We start from the raw sequence: 14,603 nt of genomic DNA on the forward strand, positions 1-14,603 counted from the left end.
GCATAGATCTTCCCTGAAACATTAATATTTGAGCCTTATATATAAACATGTCTAGTAAGATACCTTGCTTTGAAGTAGCATACCTTGTCTATTTGATTCCTGATTCATTGAATGAGGGAATAATTAGATAAAAACAAGTATTTGGTTGTAATGTTGCAAAATGTTATGTCAAGGGTGGCAACCATCCTCCAGCATAGTTACTGGGGGTGCAGGCCTTTGTTCAAGCCCTGGTCAAACCACATTGTAGCCTAAATATCAGCTGCACAACAGTACTTTGATAAGCAGATTTGGGAGTTTCAGGCCTGGATCAGAAACCTGCACACCCAGGAGCTCTCCAGATGGAGGGTTGACCACATGTTGACAACTTTGTGTGTGTGGGGTGTAATGAAAAATGCATATGAAAAAAAATAGCAGAGGTCTCTATAGCATACCATTTGTGAATTTCGGTGAATACAATCGAATCAAATAAAAATGTATTTGTCACATTCGCTGAATACAACAGGTGTAGTAGACCCTACAGTGAAATCCTTAAACAATGCAGTTTTAAGAAAAACACATAAAAATAGAAATAAAAACAAATAATTAAGGAGTAACAATAAAATACCAGTAGTGAGGCTATAAACAGGGGGTTCCGGTACAGAGGGTACCGGTACAGAGTCAATGTGCGGGGGCACCGATTAGTCGAGGTAATTGAGGTAATATGTACATGTAGGTAGAGGTAAAGTGACTATTCATGGATAATAAACAGAGAAGGTGGTGGGGACAATGCAAATAGTCCGGGTAGCCATTTGATTAACTGTTCAAGAGTCTTACGGCTTGGGGGTAGAAGCTGTTAAGAAGCCTTTTTGACCTAGACTTGGCGCCCCTGTACAGATTGCAATGCGGTAGCAGAAAGAGCGGTCTCTAACTAGGGTGGCTGGAGTCCTTAGCAATTTTTTGGGCCTTCCTCTGTCACCGCCTGGTATAAAGGTCCTGGATGGCAGGAAGCTTAGCCCCAGTGATGTACTGGGCCGTACGCACTACCCTCTGTAGTGCCTTGCGGTCGGAGGCTGAGCAGTTGCCATCCAAGGCAGTGATGCAACCGGTCAGGATGATCTCGATGGTGCAGCTGTAGAACTTTTTGAGGATCTGAGGACCCATGCCAAATCTTTTCAGTCTCCTGAGGGGAATAGGTGTTGTCGTGCCCTCTTCATCACTGCCTTGGTGTGTTTGGAACATGATTGTTTGTTGGTGATGTGGACACCAAGGAACTTGAAGCTCTCAACCTGCTCCAGTACAGCCCCGTCGATGAGAATGGGGGCGTACTCAGTCCTCCCTTTTCTGTATTCCACAATTATCTGCTTTGTCTTGATAACATGGAGGTAGAGGTTGTTACCCTGGCACCACACTGTCAGGTCTCTGACCTCCTCCCTATAGGCTGTCTCATCGTTGTCAGTGATTGGGCCTACCACTGTTGTTTCGTCAGCAAACTTAATGATGGTGTTGGAGTCGTGCCTGGCCATGCAGTCATGGGTGAAAAGGGAGTACAGGAAGGGACTGAGCACGCACCCCTGAGGGGCCCCTGTGCTGAGGATCAGCGTGGCAGATGTATTGTTACCTACCCTTACCACTTGGGGGAGGCCCGTCAGGAAGTCCAGAACCCAGTTGCAGAAGGAGGTGTTAAGTCCCAGGGTCCTTAGCTTAGGGATGAGCTTTGAGGGCACTATGGTGTTGAACACTGAGCTGTAGTCAATGAATAGCATTCTCACGTAGGTGCTCCTTTTGTCCAGGTGAGAAAGGGCTGTGTGGAGTGCAATAGAGATTGCATCATCTATGGATCTGTTGGGGCGGTATGCAAATTGGAGTGGGTCTAGGGTTTCTGGGACGATGGTGTTGATGTGAGCCATGCCTTTCAATGCACTTCATTTCTACAGACTTGAGTGCTACGTGTCGGTAGTCATTTGGGCAGGTTACCATGGTGTTCTAGGGGCACAGGGACTATGGTGTTCTGCTTGAAACATGTTAGTATTACAGACTTGGACAGGTTGAAAATGTCAGTGAAGACACTTGCCAGTTGGTCAGCACATGCTCGGAGTACACGTCCTGGTAATCCGTCTGGCCCTGCGACCTTCTGAATGTTGACCTGTTTAAAGGTCTTACTCACACCAGCTACGGAGAGTGTGATCCCACAGTCGTCCGGAACAGTTAGTACTCTCACGCATTGTTCAGTGTTGCTAGCCTCGAAGCGAGCATAATAGTTATTTAGCTCATCTGGTAGGCTTGTGTCACTGGGCAGCTCGCGGCTGTGCTTCCCTTTGTATTCCATAATAGACCATGCTTGATCTGGGATGAAAGAAGTGAAGAAGCTGTCTTTTTACAAGTATGTCCAAGTCTGGACTTGTAAAAAGACAGCTTCTTCACTTCTTTCATCCCAAATCAAGCACTGCTATTAGCCGTTAAATATAAGATGTGTCGGCATTGTGTGATTGTCTTACTAACAGCTGCCGCTGAAGTTATTATGCTCTTCAGAACCGCTGACTGCTATTTCACTCTCTGTATCTTTCTTCTTGGCTGTGCGGCTCTTGGGAACAGAACTGCTGAGCTGAATGTAAAGATCATGAAAGGAGGGTGATTTTGTGCACAGTGAAATGTGGAATCAGCTGCATAGTCAGTAAGTTTCCTAGGATATGCAGATTAAGGATTTTTAACTATTTTCTCAGGAATATTGGGTTCATGGGCAGGCATATGATTATTCAAATAATCCATGAACTAAGTTTGAGTGGTAGTTTTCACTGCAAAATGCTGCAAAATCTTGTCTGAAATAGAGTTATGGAATGTAAGTTCTAAAAATGTACAACAGCTTTCATATATAATTTCCTGTAGCATGTCTTTTTTTGCTCCAAAGGTATGTAGGTTTTAGGGTAACGACACTGCATTGACACTGATACAACCATGAACCATAGAAACAAAGTTGTTTTTCTGCTTCCAGAGAGTGGCTCCTTGCAGAAAGGGCAATGACGGAAATATTCCCATGCCTCTACTATTAAACCCCCTTGCACTGGCATTTGAGACCACAGGTGCAAGCTGGTGATTTTGCCACCCAGCCTGCCAATGCTATATTCCCAATATGCCCATGCCACTGCTGCCCAGTCTGCCAGAGGGAGGCCCTTATGGGCTAGGCTCATTGAATTACCTGTAAACAAAAGCAGGCTGCAGAAAGTGACATAGTAATCTGGCTGCTGTGTTTTGTTTGGGTATTTCCGCTCGTGTTAAATCCCGCACAAGCTTAATTAATACTCTCCGAGCCTCTCTCTCTATCCTGAACGCTAAACTACAGACCGTCTGTCCACTCTGCAAGCTGATGTGTGCAGGTAGGGATAACATTACACACACACACACACACACACACACACACACACACACACACACACACACACACACACACACACACACACACACACACACACACACACACACACACTTAGGGGGTTGTGTCTCCCTTGTGAATGACACGGGTTTGACCTCTGCTGGCCTTAGTGATTAGCTGTACCTGCTCCCCCAATCTGTCCGGTGCTGGGCGAGATAATAAAGTGATAATTTCTGATGCAGAATGTGTCTGTGGCTTACATCAGAGAGCCGGCACAACAAAGCCTTCAGCATGGCTGGTGCCATACTTAGTGGCTGTGGGAAATAGCAGGGGGAGTTACTGCCTGTGCCCCAAATTGCACCCTATTTCCTTTGTATAATGCTACTTTTGGCCAGTGTACTATATAGAGAATAGGGAGCCATTTGCGATGCAACCTGTATTGTAGATGTTGTATGATTCTTAGGGTGATTTTAAAATATTTGTTGTTATTTTTTATTTAACCTATATTTAATCAACTAGGTAAGTCAGTTAAGAACAAATTCTTATTTACAATGATGGCCTACTCCGGCCAAACAGGGCGACACTGGGTCAACCCTATGGGACTCCCAATCACAGCCGGATGTGATATAGCCTGGGAACAGGAATGTGTCCCCTGGACAGAGAAAGTGTTTATCCCACTCTACTCTAAAGGTATTTTGCCACTTTATTGTATAGGGGCACTTTTGAAATCCAGCATAACTCCAATTGAATTATAGTCCCAGTATCCAATCTAGACCAAGTGTACCAGACTACGGTGTAGTGAACGGGCCTACTGCAGAACATAAAGTATAGGCTAGTAAGGAGCATTGTCTTGTCAAGGAGGAAGTGTGAGATAATAGAAAATGCGAGTCTCTTTGATAGATAGATTTTCATGGTGTTGCGTACCCCATCAGTTCTCTCAGCCACCCCTGAGATGACATCTGTTATGGTTTTCACACCCAAGAGGTTGCTTTCACTGAGATAAGTCACTTGGAGTGTCTTTGTGTGCATCCTAAATTGGCCCCCTATTCCCTATAATGTGCACTACTTTTGACCAGGGTCCACAAGTGACATTCTTTCCTGAAATGTTGATAATGATGAGTCCAAATACCAACCCTCCAGGGCCTGCCTTCTCTCTCTCTCTTGCCCATCGGCTCTTATTCTTGATTTATTTGTCATGAATCATGTCGTCTCAGAGGGTTCCGAGATGACAACACATTTTCTTCCTTGTGATCAAGTCAATAGGTCGTTTTTAAACTGCTTCTGACAAAACTGTCGTCTGAGACCTTTGCTATATACCTTGTTTGGAGGAGCAGTTCCTTCCAGCCCAGAACGGACAGACCAGCTCAGGTCAACCACATCACTTCAGTGTGTAGCCTACTGACAGAGTAACCTTTCATACAGTGTGCCTGTGATCATATGCCACTGGCAGCTCTGTCACGACCCTGTATATGTTGGGCTGTTTGAAGATGGATTCGTCTTGCTTTCTTTGCATGTTATATCTCCTGACATGCAAATCAGCAAGGCTGACAGTACAGAGGATACGGTGGAGACACATGACATAATGGAACAAAAGGCTGCAACACTCTTCTTGTCACATTAATTCCGTTGTCAGTGTTCAAAGCACTGGCTTATGTATTTCACAGAAACAAAGCTAAATGCAATTATACAACCCTCATCCACAGCGGTAGACCACATCTTAATGTAGGCCTAATAACAGTGTAAATGTTAACATCCAATATAGCTTCTATTTTAACTAAATGATTCCCAAAGCCCAGACCATTCCCAGAGAAACAGTCCAGTTATGTATTTCCCATTGCCGTGGTTTATGACTTGAGCAACCAGACATGACAGGTCAAACTATTTTGGGGGCCCCTGTAAAACTGCCTTTAGTCACACAAGGTCATTTTGGACTATTCTAAGCCCATGGTACAACACTAGTACACAGCTGTGTTTCAAAAGGGGTCAGCCTGACAACTTTAATTATATAAATTCTAAAACTTAAAACCCATGGTATGCTATGGTAATTGCAACATGAGTTGGAATGCATTTAGTGAGCTTAACGTTGGTTTAATTCCATGGTTTTAAAATTTAAATGGGGGACATTTCAATCCACTCAGTACACAAAGCACAAATACTTTTAAAAACCTCAATGCTCACTTGTGACACATCAAATACACAAACCAGCTAGGGTAGGCTACACAACGTCATTATCTCTGGTAGTAGTGTGTATGCCCATCCCTTTTCAAATACAAATCTTTTAATGAATCCACTATAATATATGTATATACCTTCTCCAGCCCAATTTAAATATTTTAACTTGCCATTAGTTTGTTATCATATCAATTACTTTATTCAATGAGTATATTGCACCACCTACTGGATTCTACCGAATAATGAGCAGAAGAGTTCAGAAGCTAGAATGTCCCCTCTCATTTAGACACAATTTATTTGCATGATAAACCGGGGGTTATGTTTGCCAGTAATACTGTAGCGGCTGTCCCCTCAGCGAAACAAAAGTATACAGTTAGCCCAGAGTGAGTTCCAGATAATTTTATCCATCGCCGTATGGGAGCGGAACGTTCGTAGAATCTTGTGCGGCGCGTATACCCATATTTACGGTAACTCTACCGGCTAGCATACAAGATGGCGGCTCCCATAATAGAAACATGTCATGTCGCATGTTGTGCAAATCGAACCCCAAATGTTCTTTCATGGGGTCGTGGGGGGCTCATTGCATATGGAACATGCAATTCTGTCGCTCTCTATGACCCACAGGTTATATATTTCTTTCACAATTTGAATTATTCGTGTCGTTGCAGTGGCAGCATAGGCTAGCTATAGCTAGCAACATCATCAGTCTCGTCATTTTTGACAGTTCACGTTAATCAGCTTTATTTTGTATTGTGCTAGGTGTCCTTATGTTGTTATTTTTGCTGTGACAGTCAGCTGTACTCTTTTACATACCATTACACAGGAGACGTGTGTTGTTGCTGTTCTCAATGGACATACCGGGAGGGTGAACACAGTCCAGTGGGTCCACAGAGAGGACTGTGGTGAGGAGCTACCTGCATGCTTCATCCATTGCTTTGCTGATAATGTGCTTTATAATGTTCATCCAATGCTTTGGTATGCTGATAATGTGCTTTATAATGTTCATCCATTGCTTTGGTATGCTGATAATGTGTTTTATAATGTTCATCCAATGCTTTGGAATGCTGATAATGTGTTTTATAATGTTCATCCAATGCTTTGGTATGCTGATAATGGGCTTTATAATGTTCATCAAATGCTTTGGTATGCTGATAATGTTTTATAATGTTCATCCAATGCTTTGGTATGCTGATAATGTGTTTTATAATGTTCATCAAATGCTTTGGTATGCTGATAATGTGCTTTATAATGTTCATCCAATGCTTTGGTATGCTGATAATGTGCTTTATAATGTTCATCCAATGCTTTGGTATGCTGATAATGTGTTTTATAATGTTCATCCAATGCTTTGGTATGCTGATAATGTGCTTTATAATGTTCATCAAATGCTTTGATAGACTGTTTCTGTCAATTGGTTGTTCTTCCCTGATGGCTGTTAAAGGTAGAGAAACTCACCTGGTGTCAGGAGGGTCTGACAGTCTACTGATTGTGTGGGAGGCCCAAGATGGAAAGGTGTGTTTTAAAGCCATTAGAAGTAGGAATAGTCCTCAAACCATATGTCAATGATCTGTATTGACACTTCTGTGTACATTTGACACGTTATCTAAACACAACAATAGTTTAACTAATATTGGTCCTTTCTAAGGCATATGTTTTGTGTTTGTGCCCCCTGCCCCAGTTTAAACAGTATGTTGAGTGTGTTGGGCATACTGGACCAGTGTGTGCTGTGGATGCCATCCACATGGACAACAATAAGCTACTCATCGCCTCCACAGCCTCCGACTCCACTGTCAAACTATGGCTCTACACTGGGAGTAAAGGTAAGGGAAGCTTTTTTTGTCTCAGCGGTAGACAAGTGTCCTGTCCAGCTGGTGTACTTGTACATCAAGTTGCCTCACTACAGGAAGAGGAGATGGAAACTAACTCGGCAAGGCTTCTTTAGTTAGTTTTTTTTTGTGTGACACGGAACAGGTAAAGGAACTCTTTAGGACAGTCAGATTAGGTAAGGCAATCAGATCAGTGATATTGGATTCATGGGCCTGCATCCCAAACACCCTATTACCTATGTAATGCACTACTTTTGACCAGGGCTCATAGGTCACCTCAATAGTACTCTCAAGTGCTGATGGGGCGGCAGGGTAGCCTAGTGGTTAGAGTGTTGGACTTGTAACCGGAAGGTTGCGAGTTCAAACCCCTGAGCTGACACGGTACAAATCTGTCGTTCTGCCCCTGAACAGGCAGTTAACCCACTGTTCCTAGGCCATCATTGAAAATAAGAATTTGTTCTTAACTGACTTGCCTAGTTAAATAAAGTTAAACATACATTTAAAAGTACCCTGTCTCAACATGATTAGGTTATAAATACCCACAATGTTAGCCAAAAGTCATCTTATTTTATTTGAGACAGAGTGACGTGAGGTGGTGTAGGGTGAAGTTGCCCCAAGACGCTGATCGTGGCTCAGTTTTAAAATAAAAATGGTTTTGTCACATGCTTCGTAAACAACAGGTGTAGATTAACAGTGACATGCTTACAGGTCCCTTTCCAACAATGCAGAGTTGAAGATAAATATTACAAACATTTAAATAGTGACATGAGGAATAAATACATGGTGAATAACAATAACGAGTAAAAATAACAGTGAGTAGATAATAACATGGCTAAATACAGGGAGTAGATAATAACATGGCTAAATACAGGGAGTAGATAATAACATGGCTAAATACAGGGAGTAGATAATAACATGGCTAAATACAGGGAGTAGATAATAACATGGCTAAATACAGGGAGTAGATAATAACATGGCTAAATACAGGGAGTAGATAATAACATGGCTAAATACAGGGAGTAGATAATAACATGGCTAAATACAGGGAGTAGATAATAACATGGCTAAATACAGGGAGTAGATAATAATATGGCTATATACAGGGAGTAGATAATAACATGGCTAAATACAGGGAGTAGATAATAACATGGCTAAGTACAGGGAGTAGATAATAACATGGCTAAGTACAGGGAGTAGATAATAACATGGCTGTGTACAGGGAGTAGATAATAACATGGCTGTGTACAGGGAGTAGATAATAACATGGCTAAGTACAGGGAGTAGATAATAACATGGCTAAGTACAGGGAGTAGATAATAACATGGCTAAGTACAGGGAGTAGATAATAACATGGCTAAGTACAGGGAGTAGATAATAACATGGCTAAATACAGGGAGTAGATAATAACATGGCTAAATACAGGGAGTAGATAATAACATGGCTAAATACAGGGAGTAGATAATAACATGGCTAAGTACAGGGAGTAGATAATAACATGGCTAAGTACAGGAAGTAGATAATAACATGGCTGTGTACAGGGAGTAGATAATAACATGGCTAAGTACAGTGAGTAGATAATAACATGGCTAAATACAGGGAGTAGATAATAACATGGCTAAATACAGGGAGTAGATAATAACATGGCTAAATACAGGGAGTAGATAATAACATGGCTAAATACAGGGAGTAGATAATAACATGGCTAAATACAGGGAGTAGATAATAACATGGCTAAATACAGGGAGTAGATAATAACATGGCTAAATACAGGGAGTAGATAATAACATGGCTAAGTACAGGGAGTAGATAATAACATGGCTATGTACAGGGAGTAGATAATAACATGGCTATGTACAGGGAGTAGATAATAACATGGCTATGTACAGGGAGTAGATAATAACATGGCTAAATACAGGGAGTAGATAATAACATGGCTAAATACAGGGAGTAGATAATAACATGGCTAAATACAGGGAGTAGATAATAACATGGCTATATACAGGGAGTAGAACAATAACATGGCTATATACAGGGAGTAGATAATAACATGGCTAAATACAGGGAGTACCAGTACTGAGTCGATGTGCATGTTATGAGGTTTCTATATACGTGTATATATAGGGGTGAAGTGACTCGGCAACAGGATACACTGCTGATACAGCTCAGTCTATTATGTATGTGGAGCAGTAGTGTATGTGGTGAAAGTGTGTGTGTGGCGTGAGTATGCATGTGTGCGAGTGATGTGTGTGTGGGGGTAGAGTCCAGTGTGTGTACATAGTCAAGTGCAAGTCAGTTAATAAAAAAATAAAGGTTCAATGCAGGTAGTCCAGGTAACTATTTGGTTAGGTATTTATCAGTCTTATGGCTTGGGGGTAGAAGCTGTTCAGGGTCCTGTTGGTTCCAGACTTGGTGCATCGGTACCACTTCTGTTCCAGGCGATGTCAGAGGAAGGCCTTAAAAATTGTCATGGACTCCAGCCACCCAAACCATACACTGTTCTCAGTCTGACAATTTTTAAGGCCTTCCTCTGACATCGCCTGGTCCAGAACTCCTGGATGGCAGGGAGCTCGGGCCCAGTGATGTGCTGGACCGTACTCACAACCCTCTGTAACTCCTGGATGGCAGGGAGCTCATGCCCAGTGATGTGCTGGACCGTACTCACCACTCTCTGTAGCGCCTTGCGGTCGGGTGCCTTGCAGTTGCTGTAACCAACGGTGATACAACCAGTCAAGATGCTGTCAATGGGGCAGCTGTGGGACCTTTTGAGGATCTGAGGGCCCATGCCAAATATGGGGGGGAAGAGGAAGAGGCATTGTCATGGCCTCTTCACGACTGTGTACATGTAGGCGTCTGTGGACCATATTCATTTCTCAGTGATGGACACCAAGGAACTTGAAAAAAAAAGGAGAGAAGAATCCAGATCCTCTCCCCAATCACCAATGTAGATGCATTTTCCCCAATAATGGATAAGGTTAGGATTGGATGAGGAGAGATGATCCTAGACCTGTACCTAGGGGAATCTTCACCACGAAGCAAGACAGACATCTGTGAGTTAATCTGTGCTGAATTTTCCAGCTAGCCTGACATCTGCTGCTATGCTGTGGTAGCACGGACAGAACAGTCTGGTCATTTGAATCACAGCGTTTAATGAGTCATCACTTATCAGGACTGATATTGTACTGATCTATTGTTAGAGTGGAAACCACACCGGTATCATGACACCAGGATTGTATCAGGACATGGTTTGGTATCAAGGATATTATGCCGGGTCGTATTCATTAGTGCACAAGACATGGTGTCTATTGAATACGACCCGGGATCACTCTGTTGTCTGCGTCCCAAATGGTACCCTGTTCCCTATATAGTGCACTACATTTGACCAGAGCCCTAGGGTGCCATTTGGGATGCTGGGATGTCATTATATTCACTGGACTGTTCTCTTCTCATCCTTATAAGTTATATGAGAGAGGAGAGGAGGAAGAGAATAGTGGGAGGGGGTTACTGTAAATTAGCTGCTATCATCTTCCTCTTCTTTGATGATATTTCATAAAAAAATCAGGCCCTATTTATTTTGATGTGAGTTTCTTGTCAGGTCAAAGTTAAAGTCATTTCCATGTATCCCAGTATCAGTGCTGTTTTAATTTGAGATCTGTCCCTGCTGGCGACGTGTTGTTTCCTTTGTAGCGTTGGTTGTTTTTTTCCCTCTCTGGGTGTAAGTGGGTGTGGGGGGAGCGAAAGCTGATGTTACGTGACAGTCATGGAGATGGCCGTGTAGCCAAATGGTACTCTTTTTCCCTACAGAGTGCATGACTTTGACCAGATTGTTTTGGGTCCCAGTCAAAAGTAGTGCACTATATAGGGAATAGGGTGATATTTGGGACACTGGCTGGGTCTGTCCTCAAGACATGTTGTCTGATGTAGCCCAGCCGGAGCTCTGCTACAAGTATGTGTTGCTAGTGCTAGCTGGTACCTGGAAGACCCCGAGGTTTCTGGGGAAAGGAGAGAAGTTCAATATGTCACCCTTTGACAAATGTCTCTGCAGCTAGCATCAATGGAACGATCCTGGCTATTAGCCATCTCACCTCTCTAGGATAAGTTAATGAAATCATCTCGGAACAGTTGATTTATGGAACCCAATGATTTTTCATCATTTTCATGCCCTATCATTAAGGCTAATTTTTCAGTATTTATTTTTCCTCTTTCTATGAAGCGGAGTGCACCCATACCATATCCTTTGGGAGCGGGTTTATGATGGATGTCTCGCTAGCGTGGTTGCCAGGCAGCAGAGGTAAGCTGTTTCCACAGCAGCAGTGAACCCTCCACACCTCAGATCATCTTGAAGTGTTCCGCATGTCATCTCGACTGCCTTTCACATGCCTGTTCCTTTTGATGCTTTGTCCGCCCCCCCCCCTCCTCCCCTCCACTCAATCTGTCTTAAAAACATGAGGCACATGCAAATGTGTTATTATGCGGTCTGACTTGAGCAAGCGTGGAAAGACTAACACAATACTCATTGCAGTTCCCATACTTGCCTGCGGGGGCGACGATTGCAGAATCCATTTGTATGCACAGTGCAATGGACAGGTAAGCTCAAGTAGCTGACTATATGGGCCAACAAATAAAGGTCATGTTAACATGAATACATTTAGTATGTTGGGTTAACGATGTTTAAACATATGTATTGACATTGATGCTGACCTTCTTCTTTCCCTGTGTCTCTGACAGTTCAGGAAAGTCCTCTCCTTGCAAGGGCATGAGGATTGGATTCGTGGTGTGGAGTGGGCCTGTGTAGGTGAGGACCACACCACTGTTTTAAAAATCTGTTTCTTCATTGCCTTGTTTTATCTGGTGTGACTAACATTAATCTGACAAATAATCAGATAGTTTGACAAAATGGATTTGTGGTATAATCTGTATGTCCTGCTGGCTAGTTATGTACAGGTGGTTGTGTAACCCTGCTGACTAGTTAGGTACAGGTGGTTGTGTAACCCTGCTGACTAGTTAGGTACAGGTGGTTGTGTAACCCTGCTGACTAGTTAGGTACAGGTGGTTGTGTAACCCTGTTGACTAGTGGTTGTGTAACCCTGCTGACTAGTTAGGTACAGGTGGTTGTGTAACCCTGCTGACTAGTTAGGTACAGGTGGTTGTGTAACCCTGTTGACTAGTGGTTGTGTCACCCTGCTGACTAGTTAGATACAGGTGGTTGTGTAACTCTGCTGACTAGTTAGGTACAGGTGGTTGTGTAACCCTGCTGACTAGTTAGGTACAGGTGGTTGTGTAACCCTGCTGACTAGTTAGGTACAGGTGGTTGTGTAACCCTGTTGACTAGTGGTTGTGTAACCCTGCTGACTAGTTAGGTACAGGTGGTTGTGTAACCCTGCTGACTAGTTAGGTACAGGTGGTTGTGTAACCCTGTTGACTAGTGGTTGTGTCACCCTGCTGACTAGTTAGATACAGGTGGTTGTGTAACTCTGCTGACTAGTTAGGTACAGGTGGTTGTGTAACCCTGCTGACTAGTTAGGTACAGGTGGTTGTGTAACCCTGCTGACTAGTTAGGTACAGGTGGTTGTGTAACCCTGTTGACTAGTTAGGTACAGGTGGTTGTGTAACTCTGCTGACTAGTTAGGTACAGGTGGTTGTGTAACTCTGCTGACTAGTTAGGTACAGGTGGTTGTGTAACTCTGCTGACTAGTTAGGTACAGGTGGTTGTGTAACTCTGCTGACTAGTTAGGTACAGGTGGTTGTGTAACCCTGTTGACTAGTTAGGTACAGGTGGTTGTGTAACTCTGCTGACTAGTTAGGTACAGGTGGTTGTGTAACCCTGTTGACTAGTGGTTGTGTAACCCTGTTGACTAGTTAGGTACAGGTGGTTGTGTAACCCTGCTGACTAGTTAGGTACAGGTGGTTGTGTAACCCTGCTGACTAGTTAGGTACAGGTGGTTGTGTAACTCTGCTGACTAGTTAGGTACAGGTGGCTGTGTCACCCTGCTGACTAGTGGTTGTGTAACCCTGTTGACTAGTTAGGTACAGGTGGTTGTGTAACCCTGTTGACTAGTTAGGTACAGGTGGTTGTGTAACCCTGTTGACTAGTTAGGTACAGGTGGTTGTGTAACCCTGTTGACTAGTTAGGTACAGGTGGTTGTGTAACCCTGTTGACTAGGTAGGTACAGGTGGTTGTGTAACCCTGCTGACTAGTTAGGTACAGGTGGTTGTGTAACCCTGTTGACTAGGTAGGTACAGGTGGTTGTGTAACCCTGTTGACTAGTTAGGTACAGGTGGTTGTGTAACCCTGTTGACTAGTTAGGTACAGGTGGTTGTGTAACCCTGCTGACTAGTTAGGTACAGGTGGTTGTGTAACCCTGTTGACTAGTTAGGTACAGGTGGTTGTGTAACCCTGTTGACTAGTTAGGTACAGGTGGTTGTGTAACTCTGCTGACTAGTTAGGTACAGGTGGTTGTGTAACCCTGTTGACTAGTTAGGTACAGGTGGTTGTGTAACCCTGCTGACTAGTTAGGTACAGGTGGTTGTGTAACCCTGTTGACTAGTTAGGTACAGGTGGTTGTGTAACCCTGTTGACTAGGTAGGTACAGGTGGTTGTGTAACCCTGCTGACTAGTTAGGTACAGGTGGTTGTGTAACCCTGTTGACTAGTTAGGTACAGGTGGTTGTGTAACCCTGCTGACTAGGTAGGTACAGGTGGTTGTGTAACCCTGCTGACTAGTTAGGTACAGGTGGTTGTGTAACCCTGCTGACTAGTTAGGTACAGGTGGTTGTGTAACCCTGTTGACTAGGTAGGTACAGGTGGTTGTGTAACCCTGTTGACTAGTTAGGTACAGGTGGTTGTGTAACCCTGTTGACTAGGTAGGTACAGGTGGTTGTGTAACCCTGCTGACTAGTTAGGTACAGGTGGTTGTGTAACCCTGCTGACTAGTTAGGTACAGGTGGTTGTGTAACCCTGCTGACTAGTTAGGTACAGGTGGTTGTGTAACCCTGCTGACTAGTTAGGTACAGGTGGTTGTGTAACCCTGCTGACTAGTTAGGTACAGGTGGTTGTGTAACCCTGCTGACTAGTTAGGTACAGGTGGTTGTGTAACCCTGCTGACTAGGTAGGTACAGGTGGTTGTGTAACCCTGCTGACTAGTTAGGTACAGGTGGTTGTGTAACCCTGTTGACTAGTTAGGTACAGGTGGTTGTGTAACCCTGCTGACTAGTTAGGTACAGGTGGTTGTGTAACCCTGCTGACTAGTTAGGTACAGGTGG

The 14,603-nt window shown here is 43.6% G+C and overlaps 1 protein-coding gene across 1 annotated transcript in view; it reads left to right on the forward strand.

Moving 5' to 3' along the window:
• The first annotated feature begins 6,008 nt into the window (after nucleotides 1-6,008).
• Nucleotides 6,009-14,603, forward strand: part of LOC135553269 (elongator complex protein 2-like) — a 65,838-nt gene continuing 57,243 nt past the window's right edge. Inside the window, 7 exon segments of the mRNA XM_064985442.1 lie at nucleotides 6,009-6,142; nucleotides 6,342-6,420; nucleotides 6,960-7,030; nucleotides 7,197-7,338; nucleotides 11,555-11,632; nucleotides 11,864-11,928; nucleotides 12,070-12,136. Of these exon segments, the coding sequence (XP_064841514.1) occupies nucleotides 6,011-6,142; nucleotides 6,342-6,420; nucleotides 6,960-7,030; nucleotides 7,197-7,338; nucleotides 11,555-11,632; nucleotides 11,864-11,928; nucleotides 12,070-12,136 (634 nt within the window). The 5' untranslated portion in view covers nucleotides 6,009-6,010.

This window comes from Oncorhynchus masou, chromosome 13 (assembly GCF_036934945.1).
Source record: "Oncorhynchus masou masou isolate Uvic2021 chromosome 13, UVic_Omas_1.1, whole genome shotgun sequence".
In the NCBI taxonomy this organism is placed as follows: Eukaryota; Metazoa; Chordata; class Actinopteri; order Salmoniformes; family Salmonidae; genus Oncorhynchus; species Oncorhynchus masou.